Source organism: Manis javanica, chromosome 11, assembly GCF_040802235.1.
Source record: "Manis javanica isolate MJ-LG chromosome 11, MJ_LKY, whole genome shotgun sequence".
Taxonomy (NCBI): domain Eukaryota; kingdom Metazoa; phylum Chordata; class Mammalia; order Pholidota; family Manidae; genus Manis; species Manis javanica.
In genome coordinates, this window is record NC_133166.1 from 83,389,237 (window position 1) to 83,411,398 (window position 22,162).

At 36.0% G+C, this 22,162-nt stretch overlaps 1 protein-coding gene across 5 annotated transcripts in view; it reads left to right on the plus strand.

The window, feature by feature from the left end:
- RABGAP1L (RAB GTPase activating protein 1 like) overlaps window positions 1-22,162 on the plus strand; it is a 685,104-nt gene that overhangs the window by 387,801 nt on the left and 275,141 nt on the right. For all 5 annotated transcript variants that reach the window (XM_073216782.1, XM_073216783.1, XM_037013728.2 and 2 more), the window contains 2 exons: window positions 7,343-7,417; window positions 20,296-20,421. In XM_073216782.1, coding sequence (XP_073072883.1) covers window positions 7,343-7,417; window positions 20,296-20,421 — 201 coding nt within the window. The remainder of the gene's footprint in view (window positions 1-7,342; window positions 7,418-20,295; window positions 20,422-22,162) is intronic.

Consider the following 22,162-nt stretch of genomic DNA (forward strand, 5'->3'; position numbering starts at 1 on the left):
AGCAATCATTAAGATCCAGTGACAGTACAGTGACAGTAGCAAAGACCTTGAGCTTAGCTGCCTGAGTTTGAGTTCTGGCCTGCTGCTTCCTAACTGGGTGACCTTGAACAACCATATACCTTCTCTGTGCCTTGGATAAAAGGAGGATATTAATAGGACTTATTTTCTTTTATAAAAGGGGGGGGTGTTAATAGTATTTACCTCAGAGGGTTATTGTAAGAATTTAAATAAATTAATATAAATAAATACCTAGAGCAGTGGGTAGCAATTATTAATATATAAATGTTAGTTGCTGTTTAGTAGTTAGGTTAATGCTAAAGGATTCTTTGAAAAGCCACTTGTATTCTTAAATGCTGTATTAAATAATCTCTGCTTTAAATGTTACCCTAATTTTTTTTAGATGACTAGTGTCTTACAACTCTTATCACTCTGTGCTCCTTTTATTTAGCTTATTGTGACATTACTTAAAAATAGTCTTTGCTTGGTATCTCTTCTTGTCTCTTAGATTATGTGTAAACAGATCTCTTTGTAGTTTGTGAATAAATCTATTCCACATATTTTGCAGTTGGCTATTTCCCTGGCATCCTGATTTAAGGGCTACTGGTGCTGAGAATAATAATCCAAATTTGTTTGATGTTTTGACCTCAAGTTGGCAGAAGCTCACAGTAGGTGATAGATGAAACATTTGTCTAGCTAATAAATGGCAAATTGCTTTACATAATTATCAAGCTCCTGTTAAAGTGAGGAGATCTGAGTTAGTATTTCCTGCTTTCAGTGTTACTCTTAGATCTTGAATGAAAAAGTCATGAACTCAATACTCAGAGTTTGGAGAAATGTGTCACATTTAAAACTGACTAACTGAACTCTCTCTGTCAATAGCCAGCACATCAGTAGATACATCAGTTACTTTAGCAGTGCCAAGAAGCCAAATGGGGATCAGTTTGCGAAGTTTGACCCTTTCTTGTACGCCCACATAGCACCGTCTCTGTGTTGTTAGAGATCATCTTCTGGTTTCCTTTTCATGCATCCTGTGAATCTGAGCTTCCTTCCATCTTTACCTGTAAGTGTACCTTTCTGATAAAATAATACTGTATGTTGCCCATTCCTGGGAAAAAAGAGAAATGCCATTCTGTATTTCCTGTACCAATGTAGTAAAGGTTTGTGTAGGAGTATTTATGGGGAAAGAGGCTTGTAGATAGATCTTTAGACATAATCTAGCTGTAAGACTAAAAACTTTCCATAATGGTTTTAAGGTAATTCAAGAGGTATAGTGATTATTGTATGTTTTGGGTTGGGAAAGAAAGCCTCACTTTTGGAAAATTATTTTCAAAGTTAGCATTCCTATCAATGGATAACAATTATTCACAAGGCAAAAAAGTCAAGTGTGTTTCCATATTTATTTGATTAAGGAGAATTTACATTATATGTAACCACTAGTACCAAAAAGATTAAGCCTCACCAGCTTTCTCTGTTTTCATGTCTAAGTTTTAGCCTATAGTCAGCATGTTAATAAATATCTTACATAAAGAAATTAAAAGTCCACCTTCCCTAAACTCAGAAGCCATAGATTAGAAAAGATTAAGCTGCCCCTTAATTAGATTGTCATTTTTCTTGAGGATATGAACTTTTATCCTTCATCCCTGTGGAACCTGAAAGCAAATCAGAGCATAGGCCCTCCCATCTTCCATGGACCGAAACACATAAATGTCTAAGAAGAATAATTCTGCACAGGTTGAGTCTCAGTGATGTCTTCATCTGCCTGGACTGCCATACCATTCGCTGGGTAGCTTAAACAGCAATTTGCTTCTCACCGTCCTTGCAGCTCAGCAGCTCACGATTAGGGTGCTAGCATCTTGGCATCTGGCATGGGCTCTTGTCTCGTCTCATAGATGGGCGTCCTCCCTCCCTGTCCTCACCTGGCACTAGAGTTGAGGGCACTCTCTGGGGTTTGTTTTATAAGGACACTGATCACATTCATGAGAGCTCTACTCTCATGACCTACTTACCTCCCAAGGGCCCCACCTCCAGATAGCATCATCCTGGGCATGAATTTTCAGGGAATGCAGTTTGTAGCAGTGATATAATGAAGATAAGGGAGCAGGCTCTGTGTTCAAACAGATTTGTGTTCAAATTCTGGCTCTTAGCTCTGTGACCTTTCCCACGTTAATTACTCTAAGTCTTACTTATCTCATGGGCTTTGTGAGGATTAATTGAGAACATGGAAAAGCACTTAGCAACGTGTTGGGCACATAATACACAGGTCATGCTTTCTCAGACTTTTTTCTGGTTTGTTTGCAACTATTTCCCTAGGCTGTAGTTTACCTATTTATTTTCTTATGGTGGCTTTTCCTCAGTAGAGGTTTTTTTTTAAATTGAAGTGTCCTTGATATACAATGATATGTTGGTTTCAAAGAAGTACAACACAGTGGTTTAGTAGTAGTTACCCACATTATCAAATCCTCACCCCCTCTAGTGCAGTTATGATCTTCAACATAGAAAGATGTTACAGAATCATTGACTGTATTCTCCATCCTGTCCTACCATCTCCATGACCAACTTATATTGTGATTGTGAATTATTGTGCCCCTATATCCCCTTCATCACCTCCCACCTGCCCCAACCCCTCCCCTTTGGTAACCACTAGTTACTTCTCAGTGTCTATAAGTCTATAGCTGTTTTTGTTCCTTCTGTTTTGCTTTGTTTTTATACTCTACATATAAGTGAAATCATATTGTATTTGTTTTTCTCCACCTGGCTTATTTCACTGAACTTAATACCCTCTAGATCCATCCATGTTGTTGCAAATGGTAGGATTTCTTTTCTTTTTATGACTAAATAATATTCCATTGTGTATATGTATTACATCTTTTTTATTCATTCATCTACTGTTGGACACTTAGGTTACTTCCCTATCTTGGCTATTGCAAATAGTGCAGCGGTAAACATAGGGGTGCATATGTCTTTTCAAATCAGGAATTTTGTTTTCTTCAATTAATTCCTACAATTGGAATTACTAGATCAAATGGTATTTCTGTTTTTAGCTTTTTGAGAAACCTCCGTACTGCTTTCCACAGTGGTTGTAGTAATTTACATTCCCACCAAGAGTGTAGGAGGATTCCCATTTCTCCTCAGTGGAGGTTTTTAAATTTGATGACATCTACTGTATCATTTACTCTTTTATAGTTAGGGCTTCTGTGCGCTAGCTTAGAAACTTTTGCAAAGGTATTTTATGATTCATTGAGTAGCTTCATACTGTTAGTTTTATGTTTAGAACTATTATATAACAGGATTTAATTTTTGTATATGAAGTGAGGTAGGGTTAAAGTTTTGTTTTTACCCCCACATTGATATCCAATATTCAAGTGCATTTGTTGAAACAGTTTTCATATATTTATTTGTATACGTATATAAACAATTTTCCTTTCTCGTTGCATTATCTTTGTAACTGTTGAAATCAACTGATTTTCTAAGTATGGCTGTAATTCTGGACTTTTTATGTTGTTTACTGGTTATTTGTCTATCCTTAAATCAGTTTTACACTGTCTTAAATATTGTAATTTTACATTGTAGGGGCTTCTCTTCTGTAACTTTCTTTTTTTCTAGAATTTCTACTTTCACTTTATAGCTATTATTATCACCCTAACTAGTCTGTTTTTTCAAGCCAATGAAACTAAACTTTTATAGCCAAGTTTTAGCCATCTGGTGTGGTACCCCTTGTACCTGACCTCCAACAAAAGCATAAAGAATGGACATTTTACCCACCAACATTCTAGTTTCTGCTTGCTTTTGTTTAGCTCTTAAGTGCTTCAGGTATTTGTTTTATATAGTTATCCAGCTATAGCTAAAATTTGTTACCCAAGGAAAGGTTGACCCATAGTAGTGATTCCTCCATTACAGTAGTAGTACCCATATGTTTTTTTAAAGTCAGACCGAGAAGGCATCTGGCCAGAGACGCAATTAAGCTTAAGAGTAAGGAAACATGTGGTGCAAAGAGAGGCATGTTTTGAATAGAAGGGAAGGATTCAGTTCAACTCAGAGAAGGCTTAGACTTAAGCCAAACAGTACTTCGAAGAACTCTAAGGGAAAGAATGTGCTAGAACATTGTGTTTTTCACACTGTGTATTATATAATCAATTTAATAAGTAGCTTCTGAAAAGCCATTTTTGCTGCTAACCTAACCCCAAAGCATAAAACAAGTACAAAGTAAGATCAATTTATTACTACTTTGCACTTTGATCCTCGGCTCTCTCTACAGAAAATGGCCTGTGGGGGTCACTGAATTCATACCTTCTCTGTCTGATGTATCATGGACCTTCATTTTCTAATGGACTTCTTTTGTAACACAAATGAGCATATAAATAGCACAATTCTCAATTCATTTTAATTATATTTATATAAAGACAGATCAAACATTAGTCAGTGATGTCAGGGTTGATGAAGCATGATTGACTTTTTGAGAGCCACAATTTTAAGGAATCCTCACCTTGGACATCTGTCATGGGGAAAGGAGACCCTTGAAAATAACTATCACTCATGTAACATGATCTCGCAACAAACCTTTGTTCATGGAAAAGGAAGTAACAGGGCAACCTCAGGAATGTTCCCACAAGGGAGAGTATGAGAACTTTTCTCTTCTTTCTTCCCTTTTTCTTCCTTCTTTATTCTCTCTGTCTGCAGTCCACCTTTTAATCCGTAATACACACTCTCACACACACACACATACACACACACACACACCCATGGGCTCTGGATGAAATTGCAAATTAAGCAATCAAAAGATAACTGTATACATCAAAGAAAATAAAATTAGTAAAAGGATGCTAATTTATCTTTCAATTTTTTAAATTAGAGCTCTGGAAACTGATGATAATGAAAAAAACTCTTTTCAGATTCATTAGGTAATGATTCCGTGATCTAATTTTTCTCTCAGAAGAGATTGTGATAATATCATCATTAGCAGGAAGAGGTTAAAAGAGAACAGTAGTACTGCAGAAGACACTATTAAGTAAATGAAAAGGCAGGCCACAGACTGGCAGAAAATACTGGCAATATGTATGTCTGACAATGGACTGTAAACCAAATGTATAAAGAACTCCCATGAATCAACAAGGATGTGATGAGCAGCCTATTAAACAAGTGGGCAAGAACTTGAAGAGTCACAAAAACTACGTATCAGTTGCTGAAAAGCACGTTACTGTGTCCTATAGCATAGTCGTCAGGGAAATGCGAGTCAAAACCAAAGGAATGAAAGGGAAGAGACTGGCAAATCAAGGACTCACAAGGATGTGAAGCAGTGCATATTCTTACACTTGGCTTGTGTGGCTGTAATAATTATGCAACCACTTTGGAAAATAGTTTGGCAATTTCTTATAAATTTAAACATATACTTATCATTTGAACCTTGAACCTCCACTCCTAGGTATTTACCCAAGGAAAATGAAAACCAGTATCTACAAAAACCCTTGTATATACATAGCAGCTATAACAGCTATATTCATATAAGCCAAAAACTGGGAAAAACTCTAATATTCATCAGTGGGTGAGTGGATTGGATAAACAACTGTGGTTTGATCAAACAGTGGAATTCTAACCAGCAGTGAAAAAGAATGAACTCATGCATGCAACATGGAAGAATCTCAGAAACATTATGCTGAGTAAAAGAGGCCACAGAAGAGTATATATTATTAAATGAGTCAATTGATATGAAATTCTTTAAAAAATGCAAAGTTAATAATACATTGTGATAAAAATCAGATCAGTGGTTGCCTGGGGTGGAGGTGGTTTGACTGCAGTGAGGCATGAGGGAAATTCTGAAATGATGGACATAATCTATAATGATGGAGTTATAGAAATGACCCAACTCAAGGAATTATGTAGTTAAATATATGCATTTCACTGACTACAAGCTGTATTTCAATACAGTTTGTTTTTTTTAAGTAAAAAAAAAAAGGGTTCTGGACCCTGTACTCTGACTACTTTGGCATATGGGAAATACCATACTTAACCTCCCTCTAAAAACCCCTCCCTAGTTATCTTTGATGATCATTGCCCTGGACAGAGACTATTCAAAATCATAATTCATTGTGTTAAAGCACATTAAATGGAAATTCCCCCACTAAAATGAATCACCACATGGGAAGGATACATGAGATGGGATATATTTCCAGGATTCAAACGCCATGATTGGGATGTTTGTCTTTTAAAACTAAATGTGGAAGTCCCTGAATTATTATTTTTTGTTCTAAATCAGGGTTCAGTAAACTATGACCCATGTTGCCTGCTTTTGTACCATCCTTGAAATATGAAAGTTTTTTTTGTGTGTTAAGGGGTTGTTTAAAAACCAAATAATGTACAGCAGATGTGTAAGTGTCCCTCAAGGCCTCAAATATTTACTATTTGAACTTTTACAGAAAAAGCTACTAATTCCTATTATTTACTCTTTGATTAGCACACTCTACCTGCTGTAACTTATTCAAGTTCTTAAAAACTTGTACAGATTATCTTTTTAAAAAATGATAATCTCAGAAGTTTGAAGTACTAGTTAATACATACTACTAAGTGTACAATTTTATTTCCTTTCCTCTGAAAAACTAAGGTGAATATTAAGTTAAATGGCATAATAGCTGCTTGCCAGGGAGCAATATATATATCCTGCAAATGAGCCTCTTTGACTGTGTACTGGCTAGTTAGAATGATGTTAAAGATGGTGATTAGCTAGAACACCTGTCATAGTGGGTGCATATGTGGCATGAAGCTCACTCTCAGCCATGCTGTGAAAGTTTGGAGCAATGCTCAGTGTTTCTGATTTGCCCCAGTGGTATAGATGGGAGGAGACATTTTTACTCTGCAGCTTTCTAGAAGGTGGGAGAGTAGTGCAGAAGGTCTTGATAAAGTCTGGAGGTTATAGATAGTGACTTTTTTGATCAGGGGATCTGCTTGACACTTTCAGCAGCTTTAACATATCTCTATAGTGCATTAGAACTCCCAAGCCAACTCTAGAACCTTCCCACCCTCTTCTGCTCTTTGCTCCTGTCGCATGGTCTATTCACCTGACCACAAACCATAATGGACCTTTTAAAATTAATTTATGTGCTTTGAGAAGTACTTTATTCCAAATTCTAACGATGAATCTGGGATAATGAGGCATCTAGAATTGCTTTAGGAAATGTGCAGCCTCTTTGGGGGGGTCCCACTGTGCTAATGACTCACACATCCAAGTTGAAGGAGGTGAAACTGGTGGACAGTCCAGTGACAGGAACAAGCAGCAGCCTAATGTGAGCTAGCACTTCTGTTAAAATCTGTGAATGTTTATGATATTTCGTTGTCTTCCTCTTTTCTCCAGGCCTACTCTGTCTACGATGAGGACATTGGGTACTGTCAAGGACAGTCTTTTCTTGCTGCTGTATTGCTGCTGCATGTAAGTAATTTTCCATGTAATAAAAATGGCATGGTGCTGCCAAGTTTATTTTATTCTACTTGGTTTTATTCTTTCTTCCTATTTTCCATTAATCTGACGGAGATTACACATGGCATATCTTTTTAAAAATATACCTTTGGTGATAAAATAAGAGGTCCGATGTCAAGAAGAGGACAGTTTCTTGATAGAGTTACTATCATTGGCTAGAAGGGAGTAACTTGCTTATTTGGAGGTCTTTTAAACTAGATGCTTCTAGCATTAAAGAAGTCAGTGTAACTGCCCAAATATGAGCAGGACCAGGACCATTATTAGGGAATGTGGCAAGGAAGTCTCTTATCTTTTCTTTGATTTATTTTTGTATATTCTTTCTTCTCAGTTACTTTTGTTTAGCAGAACGTTTATTGAGCATCAGTTACTTTCATTTAACAGAACATTTAACTGGGTCTGGAAGTGGGATTACAATTATGAATAATTCATCATTTGTGTTCTCAAAGGCCTCATGGTCAATGAGATGCAGGTAATATAGGCACATGCCTATTATTTTTTATTATTTCTTCATGTCTTCATTGAATTTTCTGATGTTCATTAAAAAAGAACATGGTAAGTGAGACCAAGACACAGAGTAAGAGGATAGAGAAGAGAATTACCACCCATCTCTGCCAGAGCTTTCAGGGAAATCTTTCTGGAAGAGATGATAGCTTTGCCAAGACATAAATAATTGAGGACGGGGGAGGCAGGAGAGGAAAGGGATGAAGTAGAGACTGCTAGGCATAAGAAACAACATGAGTAAGTATGTGGAAACATGAGAGGCCATAGCATATAAAGGGAACAATATGAAATTATAGTCTCTGTACTGTTACTGTAAGAATTACATGCAGGGAGAGGCATGAGGTAGAAATGGTCAGGTGGGACCAAATTGCAGAGACCTTGTAATCATGTCAAGAAATGTGGGCTTTATTCTGAAGCTAATGAGAGGCTGTTGATCAGTTTGAAGCAAGGGAATGGAAGTCAGATGTTCATTTCAGGTAAATTCTTATTATACCTGTGTAAACGGTGGAATTGAAGAGAATGTGCTCAGCAGAGAGACCAGTTAGGAAGTATCAATCTAAATAAGAGGTGTTGGGGCCCAGAGAAAGAGAAATGGAATTGAGAAACATGCAGGAGGCAAAACTGGTAAGTTTTATCGATTGATTGACAAAGTCAGGGTCAAAGGTAACATGTCTAATTTCTAGCTTTGGTGACTGTAGGGATTGTGGTATTTTGAGCTGAGATAGAAAATACATTAATTGAGAATGAATGTAGAAAAAAAGAGTAGGAGTTGATGATGAATTTTGTTTTCAAATCTTTGACTTAGGGCTATTTTGGTGACATCTGAGTGAAGCTGTCCAGCAGCCCGTTGGATTCTAGAGACTGATGCTGGGGAGAAATCACAGCTGAAATCATGAGAGTGATTCAGATAATCTCAGAATGGATATCAAAGAACAGGATAGAGCCTAGAAACACCAGGTTTTTGAAAGGCTGAGGAGGAAGAGGAATTTTTGAAGAATTTCTGATTTTCTATAGGAAGGAAGAAATGCTTACTGTCAAATGTAGCAGAGGGGTCCAGGAAGTTTAAAAGATATTTCTTTTAGGTTTACATTCTGGAATGCAATTACAGTAGATTCACGGTCCTAATTCTGATAACTTGATTCTAATGAAAATAATGATACACAGTGGTTCTATTGTAATTAATTTACTCTATTTGAGTTTGCTTTCTTCCTCTGTTACATTATCATCTGTTTATTCTTGATCTTTTGCACACTATGCTTCTTTCTTTGGTATCTCCATAGCCTATCTTCTTGTGATTCCTTGTGGTAATAAAGCACTTTATGGCCACAAATTTTAGGGCCCTTCTACCACTAAACCCGCCTAGTATCTAGAATAGCCAAGTCCCTATCACAAGGGGCTGGAGGCTGTAAGGAATGATGTGGATGTGTTCAAGGTTCAGAGGCGTTTTTCTTCTAAAAAGAACCTTTGTAAGCACTCTGTTGAGAAGCTGATGTTCAAGCCATGGATGGTGAAGCTTTGTTTCCCGTAAGGTAATCTTTGAATGTATCAGTTTAGCATCAGTTTTAGACCAGAGCACTGTTAAAACACATTACAGTACATTGATTAAACTTCATTGAGAAGAATATGTCTCTGAAAAATCTGTTCAGAGAGTTAACAGTGATTTAGTTGATTTTAAGTTCATCTTTATTTGAAAACACCTCTCCCTGGAAAGAAAGACAGTAAAATAACTTTATTTCTAAAATAATTAGAAAGTTCAAATACTGAGAATTTTGTTCTGCCTTATATACTCTCCTGTATAATACAAGGGTCACATGGCAACAAAACTGCTTTTAAACTATGTCACAAGATGAATAGAAATTCAGGCCAGTTTCACACTTTCTACAGTAATAGAATTATGCAGTTGTTCCCATGGCTTATCAAGTAACTGGAAATATAGAAAGACCTTCAGAATCCTGAAGGAGAGGTTAACTGATATTCAACATAGTGTTAATGAAAAACATTATAATTTTAATTGACAGGATGTATGATAATTCTGTTAACATATTCCATTAACTGACCAACCTGCCCATTAACAAGTTTTAATAGAAGAAGTTAGCTGTAATTTTTGCTCTTCCATATTTTTGCCTCCATGGTTTAAGCAGGTAGAAGAATATAGTCTAGCCTAAAATTCATCAAATACACTATCTCAGGTTCCAGGGAGATACGTTATTAGGGTCCCACTGACTAATTTTTTTATCAGTTATATAAGCTATTTCTTCTTTTTTGCTGCCAGACATCCTTTGGCAGCTCTACATTAATCATCATCAGAACCTGCTGCTTTTTGGGACACTGTCTTATCCTCATTCACGGTCATTTATATTTCATAGTCACTGCATAAGAGGAAAGAAAGACCAAAAATGAAAGTGTGTTCAAAAACAAAAGTTTAGAATTTTAAGTTTGCCCATGTCTAAATAGTTTTAAGGAACAATTAGCTTCTCCTGGTACTTGGAAATTTCCAGGTGTTTTGATAGTAGCTTTGTAACTTACAGTATTTTAAGCAGTAGAATTAAGTACTCATTACAGTAGATGCTGTTTTATCTATTGATGAAATTAAAAGGTATTTATCATTTACAATTGGAGAACAATGTTATAGCACCGATTTCTTGCAACCATTATAGTGTTCACTGCCTTTGAAGTTGAATACACAATAATAATATCATTATAATATCAGTCTTTACTTAATTGGAAGTGTAGTAAATAATGTCCTTTTATATATTTCTTTTATTCTAAAAATCATATAAAATATTTTACATGATTTTTTAATCCAATTTATTTTTCTAACATGTTCAAAAGTTTAAAATTTTTTTATTGAACATATTTCATTTTCTCCCACACCCTTTTTTTTTACACTAACTCAGAGGACCCCCCCTTTTTAAATTTTTATTATTTTTATTTTTTTATTTTGTTGTCATTAATCTACAATTACATGAAGAACATTATGTTTACTAGGGTCCCTCCTTCACCAAGTCCCCCCCACAAACCCCATTACAGTACTGTCCATCAGCATAGTAAGATGCTGTAGAATCACTACGTGTCTTCTCTGTGTTGCACAGCCCTCCCCATGCCCCCCCATTATACATGCTAATCATAATACCCCCTTTCTTCTTCCCCGCCCTTATCCCTCCCTTCCCTCCCATTCTCCTCAGTCACTTTCCCTTTGGTAACTGTTAGTCCATTCTTAGGTTCTGTGATTCTGCTGCTGTTTTGTTCCTTCAGTCTTTCTTTGTTCCTATACTCCACATATGAGTGAAATCATTTGGTGTTTGTCTTTCTCCGACTGGCTTATTTATACCCTCTAGCTCCATCCATGTTGTTGCAAATGGTAGGATTTGTTTTCTTCTTATGGCTGAATAATATTCCATTGTGTATATGTACCACATCTTCTTTATCCATTCATCTACTGATGAACACTTACATTGCTTCCATTTCTTGGCTATTGTAAATAGTGGCTTTTGGATGTAGATTTCTGTAGATGTCTATTAGGTCCATCTGTTCTAGTGTGTTGTTCAGTGGCTCTGTGTCCTTACCTATTTTCTGTCCAGTGGATCTATCCTTTGGAGTGAGTGGTGTGTTGGAAGTCTCCTAAAATGAATGCATTGCATTCTCTTTCCTCCTTTAGTTCTGTTAGTATTTGTTTCACATATGCTGGTGCTCCTGTGTTGGGGGCATATATATTTATAATGGTTATATCCTCTTGTTGGACTGAGCCCTTTATCATTATGTAATGTTCTTTATCTTTTGTTACTTTCTTTGTTTTGAGGTCTATTTTGTCTGATACTACTGCAGCACCTGCTTTTTTCTCCCTGTTGTTTGCATGAAATATCTTTGTCCATCCCTTGGCTTTTAGTCTGTGCATGTCTTTGGGTTTGAGGTGAGTCTCCTGTAAGCAGCATAGAGATGGATCTTGCTTTTTTTATCCATTCTATTACTCTGTGTCTTTTGATTGGTGCATTCAGTCCATTTACATTTAGGGTGATTATTGAAAGATATGTACTTACTGCCATTGCAGGCTTTAGATTCATGGTTACCAAAGGTTCAGGGTTATCTTCTTTAGTATCTTACTGTCTAGCTTAACTCACTTATTGAGCTATTTTAAACACTGTCTGGTGATTCTTTATTTTTCTCCCTTCTTATTCCTCCTCCTCCATTCTTTATATGTTGGTTGTTTTATTCTGTGCTCTTTTGTGTTTCCTTTAACTGCTTTTGTGGGTAGTTGATTTTATTTTTTTGCCTTTAGTTAGTATTTGGTTGGTCTGCTTTCTGTGCTGTGATTTTAATTTCTCTGGTGACATCTATTTAGTCTTAGGAGTGCTCCCATCTAGAGCAGTCCCTCTAAAATACCCTGTAGAGGTGGTTTGTGGGAGGCCAATTCCGTCAACTTTTGCTTGTCTGGGAATTGTTTAATCCCTCCTTCATATCTAAATGATAATCGTGCTGGATACAGTATTCTTGGTTCAAGGCCTTTCTGTTTCATTGCATTAAATATATCATGCCATTCTCTTCTGGCCTGTAAGGCTTCTGTTGAGAAGTCTGATTGCCTGATGGGTTTTCCTTTGTAGGTGACCTTTTTCCTCTCTCTAGCTGCCTTTAAAACTCTGTCCTTGTCCTTGATCTTTGTCATTTTAATTATTATGTGTCTTGGTGTTGTCCTCCTTGGGTCCCTTCTGTTGGGAGTTCTGTGCACTTCAGCAATTACTTCTTCAAATACACTTTCTATCCCTTTTTCTCTCTCTTCTTCTTCTGGTACCCCTCTAATATGGATATTGTTCCTTTTGGATTGGTCACACAGTTCTCTTAATATTATTTCATTCCTGGAGATCCTTTTATCTCTCTCTGCGTCAGCTTCTATGCGTTCCTGTTCTCTGGTTTCTATTCCATCAATGGCCTCTTGCATCTTATCCATTCTGCTTATAAATCCTTCCAGAGATTGTTTCATTTCTGTAATGTCCTTCCAGACATCATCCCTTAGCTCTTGCATATTTCTCTGCAGCTCCATCAGCATGGTTATGAGCTTTATTTTGAATTCTTTTTCAGGGAGATTGGTTAGGTCTATCTCCTTCTCAGGGTCTGCCTCTGTGATCTTGGTCTGTATCAAATTCTTCTGTCTTTTCATGGTGATAGAGGTATTTGTGGGGAGCTGGCATGTGTGTTGGCTAAGAGAAACTCTCTTCTTGCTGGTTTGTGGCCTTCTTCTCCTGGGAGAACAGCAACCCCTAGTGGCTTGTGCTGGGTAGGTGCGTACAGGCGGGGTTTTTAATTCTTGCCCGGCCGCTGTGGAGCTCCAGGGTTGCTGTGGGTGTGGCCAGCCTCAGGCTGCTTCTCCAATATGGCGGAGTTGCGTTGGAGGGGGAACCGGTGGGAGGCTGTTTATTGCCGTGAGGGGCCTCCAAGCTGTGCTGCCACCCAGGGGTTTTGGGCGCCCGGAGTTCTCTGGGATTCCCAGCTGCTAGGCTAAGTGTCCCAGGACGCTTCTGTCCAGCTGTGTGGTCCCTGTCCCTTTAAGACTTTCAAAAAGCACTCACTTTTCTTTGTCCCAGGTGTGCCGGCTGCGGGGACCTGCTCACAGGTCTTACTGTCTTGTTTCCCTAGTATCCAGCACCTCACACACTGTGTGTCTCAGTGCGAATGGCTAGGGCTGGATGTTTAGCAGTCCTGGGCTCCTTCTCCCTCCCCTCTCCAACTCCTCTCCTCGTGCTGGGAGCTGGGGTGAGGAGCGCTCGGGTCCCACCAGGCCACGGCTTGTATCTTACCCCCTTCATGATGTGCTGGGTTCTTGCAGGTGTGGATGTAGTCTGGGTGTTGCCCTCTGTCTTCTGGTCTCTCTTTTAGGGATAGTTGTATTTGTTGTATTTTCAAAAATATATATGGTTTTGGGAGGAGATTTCTGCTGCTCTACTCACGCTGCAATCTTGGTTCTCCCACCCCCCCCTTTATTTTATTAAGATATCACTGATATACTATCTTATGCTCAGGTTTCACATGAGCAACTTTGTGGTTACTACATTTCCCCTATTATCATGTCCCCATCACATACCTCATTACAGTCACTGTCCATCAGCATAGTAAGATGCTACAGAGTCACTATTTGTCTTCTCTATCCTATACTTCCTTCCCCATGCACTACCCTATATTATATGTGCTAATCATAATGCCACTTAATCCCCTTACCCCTCCCTTCACACCCATCCTCCCCAGTCCCTTTCCCTTTGGTAACTGTTAGTCCATCTTGGGTTCTGTGTTTCTGCTGCTGTTTTGTTCCTTCAGTTTTTGCTTTGTTGTTATACTCCACATATGAGTGAAATCATTTGGTACTTTTATTTCTCTGCCTGGCTTACTTTACTGAGCATAATACCCTCTTGCTCCATCCATGTTGTTGCAAATGGTAGGATTTGTTTTTTTCTTATGGCTGAATAATGTTCCATTGTGTATATGTACCACATCTTCTTTATCCATTTATCTACTGATGGGCAGTTAGGTTGCTTCCATATCTTAGCTATTGTAAATAGTGCTACAGTAAACATAGGGGTGCATATGTATTTTTGAATCTGTTATCCTGTTTTCCTTGGTAAATTCGTAGGAGCGGAATTCCTGGATCAAATGGTGAACATCTTTTTTTAACTTTCAGAAAATCATGTTCCATTTTAAGGTCAAATTACTATATATATATATATATTAATATTGGCATATATGGAATCTTTTTAACTGCAGAAAGGGTTATTTTTGGATAACCCAGAATGTTTAAAGCTATTGAATTTTTTTCTTGATTTTTTAAAATTGACTTATAGATGATATACAGTATTATGTTGGTTTTAAGCGTATAATATAGTGACTTGACAGTTATATACATTATTAAATCCTTACCCCAACTAGTGTAGTTACTATCTGTCAACATAGAAAGGTGTTACAAAACTATGGACTGTATTCTCTATACTGTATTTTATCCCCATGACTAATTTACATTATGATTGAAGTTAAAACTATTGAATTTTTTAAAATGTGAGTAGGTACAACTCCCTTGGAAATGAGTTTGGCTTTATCTGATAAAGATATGCATACCTAGCAGTTTCACTCCTAGATATATACCGTAGTAAAATTTATAAATATGTACAGCAAAATCATGTTTTAGAATTGTCCTAGGATTAATGTTTATAATAGTTAAGCAACCCAAATGTCCACCATCAGAATATCTGATATTATATTGTAATTAGACATTAAAATAGAAAAATTGTGGTATATTCATACAGAGGAACACTATACAGCAGCAAAATGAATGTTTCATACCATATAGATTTATGTGAATGAATCAGACAAACAAGGTTTAGTAAGAAAATGAAGTGTATTTGGTATCACTTGTTCTGATTTCATTTAGTATAAATATAAAGGTCAATAACAGACAAAACCACTCTTATTTTTGGGATGCTACATAGATGGAATAACAGATACACCACCAATGGAGTGATTCTGTTAAATTCCATATAGTGATTTCTCTGAGTAGAAACTGGGAGTCCTGATTTGGAAGGAACCTAAGGGATCTTCAGGGAGTACTGACAGTATTCTATTTCTTAACCTGACTGGTGGCTGCATGAATGCTTAAAGCTTTTTGTTTTTTCTTCAGTCATTTTTTTCACTGAAATGTATATTTAATTTTAAGTATTTTTCTGTGAGTTGTATTTAAAAGTAAAATACAATTTAAAAGTTATCCTTTAATGCACCCCTCAAAAAAGATGGGTTTAGGAGAAGACCTAAGCAATGGGCTTGGGAAATGAGAAGCAGAGCTTCTTCTCACTTTTCCTGAAAGTAAGTATTCCACAGAGATCAAGGTGACAAGGTAGAGGCTGCTTTGTGTCTTCACATGTGCATAAGTCAGAGGTGGTGTGCCATTGTATTAGCCAGGACTCTGCCACAGGTGACAAACCTTAGAGTAGCTTAAAAGAAAAGGGAAGTTTAATGGCTCGTATAACTGGGAAGTTCAGGGCAGAGGTAATTTCCAGAGCTCATATTTTGTCATCAATGTCTCTGTATCTCTGTTCTACTTAAATTTTCTCGCCATAATTGTATGGGCAGGCCACAAAGTGGACAACGTGGCTGCTGGCTGGCCTGGTTTCACATACTTTCAGTTTCAAAACTTCATTGAAAGGTACCATCATTTGCTTATAGCTCCTGCATTAAAAAAAAAAGAAGTGCCTGGAAGACTGACTGGCTTGCCTTGGAAACTGCCATCCCTGAATCAATTACTAAGGCTGTGAAGGGAGTGTAGTCTGACTGTCCTGACCGAGGTCTTGAGTCCACCTCAGTACTGACAGTGAAGTTGATCAGCTCCTGAACAAGGGAATGGTTTTGATATCAGATGATGAGGAGAAAGGATGCTAGACAGATGCTTCACATCATCTTATACTGATGTCTGTTCTAGGAGAGTTTTAGTATATTTTTTAATAAGTCCTTCTATACTCCCAAATCCCATTTCCTTTGTAATCCAGGAGATTTTCCTGCTCTGGGTTCATCCTTGAGTCAGCGCTTCTAAGCCATTTCCCAGCATCTTCTCCCTGTGAGTAAATATACTCAAGACATTTTAAATTTAAAAAAACCTCCTTTGATCCTCCCATTTAACTTGTATCTTAGATTTCTCTGGCCTTTCCAAGCTGAATGCCTTCAAAGGATAATACAAAGCTCTACTATGAATTTGAATTGTAGTCTGATACCTTTCAAATTATATGACTTTTGGCAAGTTTCCTAAACTCTCTGAACTTCAGTTTTTTATTTATAAAATGGAAATAAAATCCTGTTCCTCCTAGGGTTTTTATGAATATTGGATACTTTATATTACGAATGTAGAGTCTTATTTGGTACCTGGCTCAAAAGGAGTGCAGCCATGGGGTTGAATCTAGGCTTTACTCAATAGATTTGTAGTTATTGGCAAATTACTTAACTTCTCTAAACTTTGCTAGTCTAATATTTAAAATGTTAAAATAATACCTACTTTATGGATTATCTGTGATGGTTAAAATAGGGTTCTGATTGAATTCATCTAATAGTGGTATCTGCTGCTCTTCCTTCTAAAATTAGTAATTTGCCCAGCCAGTTTTCTTTTGGGCCCTGGTTAAATTGATCACACATAGCAAACTAACATGTTGTACAATGTATTTTATGGCTTATAAATAGACATTCAAGTTAAATGTATTGTAGCATACATTTGATTTAAAAGATAAACATCTAGTTTTCCTTCTTGTTTTTCAGTGTGTAAACATAAAATGAAGATTCATGAGTTTATAATTTTCAAAATAGTCACTAGGGTCCACCTTTGTTGAAGAAAACTCAAAAAAAAATCATCAGAATATTCATTGTCTTCATGGAAAAGGGTACACTGATTACAAGAAGATGTGAAATGCAGTCATGTAGAATAGGAAAATTTGTTTGATTATTCTAAATATGGGGATTATTTTAAATTATCAACATATAATTTTACTTCAGAAAATATCTTGATGTATGTTACATCAGGTGAGTCTGGAAGACCAGTACTTAGAGTCCTTTGTCTTATGATTCACTGCAGTGAAGCTTGGAGACTGTCTCCATTCAGTTAGTACACACGGCAGATTATCAACTTTTGTTATCAACTTTTGTTACCAAACAGTGATTGCATCATGCTTGATTCTCAGATTATGTGTTTGAGGCAAGTATTTAATTTTGTATTTCATAGAGCCATGGATGATAATTTGTTATCTTAACTTTTAGGATTTTAATGTTTTATCTCCTTTCCCCAGTAAAACAACACTGATTCCATGACAAAACTCTTGTACACCCCAAAGATGGATATTGAATATTAGAGATCTGCCATGTTCCAACATCTTAGTATTTTATTTAAAAAATACATTGTTCAGTGTTTTATTTTTGTACTTCAGCCCAATTGTGTATCAATGATAAATTGCATTGTTTAATTTAATGAAATATTAGTCATTGTAATAAGTCAAATATTTTAGTGCTTTTTAAAAAAATGTAGGCAGATGTCACCATACTGCCTAGTGTGGGAGCATATTCTTGCAGTAAGGTGAGGTTTGATAATACAGCTAGGTATTGATTTGCATATCTTAATTGAATTTTTATGCTAATTGAGGTACAAGCTTAATAGCCAATACAAAATAGAGATAATACAAAAGTTTCTTATATTTAGCCTTTGTAATAGTTTTAAAAGAAATCAAATGAATATAGTTCCATTTGGCTTCCCCTTATTTTCACTTTCACACCAATTTCTTTCTTTTACATTTTGTTGGCTTTTCCCTTTATAGTTGCAGTGGATTGCTCTACTTGTTTGACATGCCTTCATTGGTAAAGGTGGATGTAGTCAGAGTTTTGCAGAGGTTATCTTAAATACTTAGTACTTGCTATTTATTTAAGTCTCTATGCTAAGAGCTTTGGGGGATGCAAAGTTAAAATAAAACAGGGTCCAGAGGTTAGTAGGGGCATACAAATAACTATACTATGTGCTACAAAGAGCTTTGGGGTTCAGAGAAAGCATCAGGTTAAAGGGAATAAGAAAGATTTCATGTTCTAATTGTCATTTATGATCAATCTTAAAAGATAAATAAAATTTCAAAGGCACAGCTGTGCTACATAGTATACCCCCAACCCATCCTGAGCTTGCCTGCTGTAACTCCGAGGGGAGCCTGGACCCTGTAGCCTGTCACTATTTAAATTATGAAGAGTGGGGAACTGAAAGGAAGGCATTCTTCTCAGTAACGCATTAGAAGTGCTGTCATTTATATGAAAAGTAGAACATTTCTGGTACTTAAGGAACATATATTCCTATAAGTAATTTTAACAGTAGAGAGGCCTTAGAGTAGAAATTTACTTATGTAATTTTTTGATTGCATAGAAATTTTAACCATGCACTTATTCATTCTTTTTATTCTTTTGAGTACCTATGTATAAAGCACTCTGGTAGCTGTTGATGTACATAGTCTCTGTGTTCAAGGAAGTAGAGAAGGGAATTTTGCATTTATTGGTCTCCTACAATGTGCATATATTTCTTGAATGACAGAATTGCTAAAGGAGTAAAGGATATAGTGTACTTATTTCTTAATAACTGAATATAAGCTGAATATAAGTTGAATAGCCAGAGTCAAAGCCAAGGCCCCAAACAACTGATAGATTAAAAAACAAAAAAGCAAATATTTAGAGAATCAAAATGGTAACAGCTAAGTGTACTTATTTAACTTTAGGAGGTTTTTTTGAACTAATTTACATTATTTCAAGGTTTATAAGTAGAAAATAGAAGTGATTATTTGTATAGACACTTAAATAAACAGTTATATTTCCAAGTGGGTAAGTAGAACTCTACTTGATTCAGTTATTCAGACAGGAAGTTAGTCTAATAAAAGTGTCAAATACCATAATCAGCCAAGATCAGACTTTGAAAGAAGTGACATTTAAAGTAAATGTTTACATAATCGTTTCATTCTAGGACATTGAGTAAGGACAACTTTTTCTGTTTTCTTAGTGTAATTTCTGGTGTACTGGATATGTCCCTCACTAAAGTCTTTCAGCTTATTGTACCAAAATTTAGAGATTTGTTTCTTTGATTTCAAACTTCATTCTCTGTTCAGATAAAAATATCTCTGGGAAAGTTATTAGACTTTGTTACATGAATCTTAATGATGGAATCTCCTAAGATTCTTTCCTGAAAGCTGTTTTTTATAGAAAGAAATATAACATCAAGAAGACCTTTTTAGCCCTTTGACCCAGCAATCCCTCTTTGGGGAATATTATTGAGAAAAAAAAAAAGCCAGATGTGTAGCAGTGTATATATAATGCTATCTTTTATATAACAAGTGGGAAAATTAAAACAAGAAATGTAATCCTTTTATTTGCATAACAAAACCCTGGCAGGATACATGAAGAATTATTGAGTAATTATAAGGTTCTGCAAAAGAGGTGGGGGCAGGTGCAGGGATTAACTCACACAAGGGAAGAGAAGAGTGAGGCTTTAACCTTTATATACTCTAATATGGATTTGCTTTTTTAATGACATGACTGTATTACCTATTTTTAATATGGCTTAATGAATGAATAACAGGATGATTAAAATTAACAAAAGAGGGAAATTCATCTCAAGTGAGGAAGCTGGAAGCTTTGAACACAAATTTACCAATGTTACTGCAGAAGACTGGCTCTGAAGAACTTCATTCACTAGAGATCTTCAACCACTAATGCAGAGGCCTAGTAACATAAAGGCACTTTTCTGACATGCTGGGCAAAGGCCACTTGGTCATGTTCTATATGCATTTGTTTTCCTTTAGATGCCAGAGGAACAAGCATTCTGTGTTTTGGTGAAAATCATGTATGACTATGGTTTACGAGACCTCTACAAAAACAACTTTGAAGATCTTCATTGCAAATTCTATCAGTTGGAGAGACTAATGCAGGTAAATAAGAACTAGGAACTTTAATCACTCAGAGATTTGTTAAGTTATAGGAAAAAGTCTAATAAAATTGATGAACAGTAATGATTTATGAAGGTTTAATGAAATTGTACAGAAAATGTAAATGGATTTGGTTTCTGACCATTGTCTATGTTGGTCTTTATCATAAAATATTTATTTAAACATTTGGATATTTTTAAGAGTCTTCCATTTCAAGTATTCAACTATAGTATACTTTGAAGAGCTAATATAGTATGTCAGTGAAGAGATTGCTGTGTATTATTTGTAAAGAAATGAAGATATTTACAGAATAAAAATTGATATTCTTAAGAGTTTTATATTAATTAGCAACAGTACCATATTTAGGTTCACATGTGGAGAACACTTTGAAGAGACAGAAGGCTATTGGTTAGAGAATTAAAAAACACTTAAAATATTGTAATGTAGGGACATATTTTAAAAAATTTCCCATATAATTTCCTGACTTCAGTTGTTACTGTTTCATAAAATGTATGTGTAAGTTTTTACACATATTCTTTAATATATTCCTTAATATATATGTCAGATATTACATAATAAGCTTGTGAGCAAGGGCAAAATTATTGACTGAAAAAGGAATTATTGAGTAGCTTTGAAATTCCTCCTGAGATTGGAAATCTTAAATTTATAATAGATCTATGCTGCATGTTTATATGGCTTTCTCTATATAAGGTACTGAGAACCCAGGAAAAATGTGACTGAAATATATGAATATGTTGATTCCATATTGAGGAAAAGTAAAGTGCTTGGGGAGGAAGATTAGTGGGATATGGCAGTAGAAGATACTGGTAAGAGCTCAGTGACATGACCTATCAGCAGATCCATAGATGTCTAAAGAGGGAAGTGGAGTCACTAGGAGACTGAAAGACTTGAATGTGGGTGGAAAACAGAATTTGCAGTGAAATGGAGGACAGCTTTACTGGGAGAAGGGAATGTAGGCGAGTAGCCAACTTTAAATATAAAGAAGAAATAAAGTGGGGGAACAATGCCAAATGAACTGTAAGTAGAGGACAAATGGCTATTAAGGGGAAAAAAGACTAAAAGAATCTGGCGACTATGGACATTAGAAGCAGTAGGCTCTTTTTTATAGATATAATTCTTCCAAGTAAATATTTGGGATTGTTCACTTTTAGCCTTTCATTGACCTTTAATTTATAAAAGTTCATAGTTTCTTTAAGGTGAGTGTTCTTAAGACCTTTTAGAGTCAAAAAATGTACCTAATGAATGAATATCAAGTTCATGGTACTGTGAAGAAACCCAAACGTACTTTTCTGTTAGCATTTTTAGTGTGTTGACTGGATGGCCGTTAGGACACTCCATTAAAGTACCTGATGGGCACATTTGGGTGTTTTTCAAGACTTGGGTTTTTGTTTTTGTGGTCTGTTTATGAAAATAAAGCTTAAGTGAACTTTAAAAAATTTTTACTTTGTTCTTTCAGTTTGGGAATAGCTATGCCAATGTTTTGTATGCCTTTCATGCTTTTGAAAAAAATTTACTTGTGTAACAGGTAAAAAGATAAAGCTTCACATAAGGCAATTTGAGGAGACATCTAATTTCATATAATAAACACTTGAACCATTTTTGTATTTTGCCATCCTTAATTTGTCAAAATTAGATTTTTAAAAGTTTCATTATATTTTGGGCTTTTCTAAGTACCCCCAAAATATGCTGAAGTGATATTATAGAATCCAGATGATGTTGATGT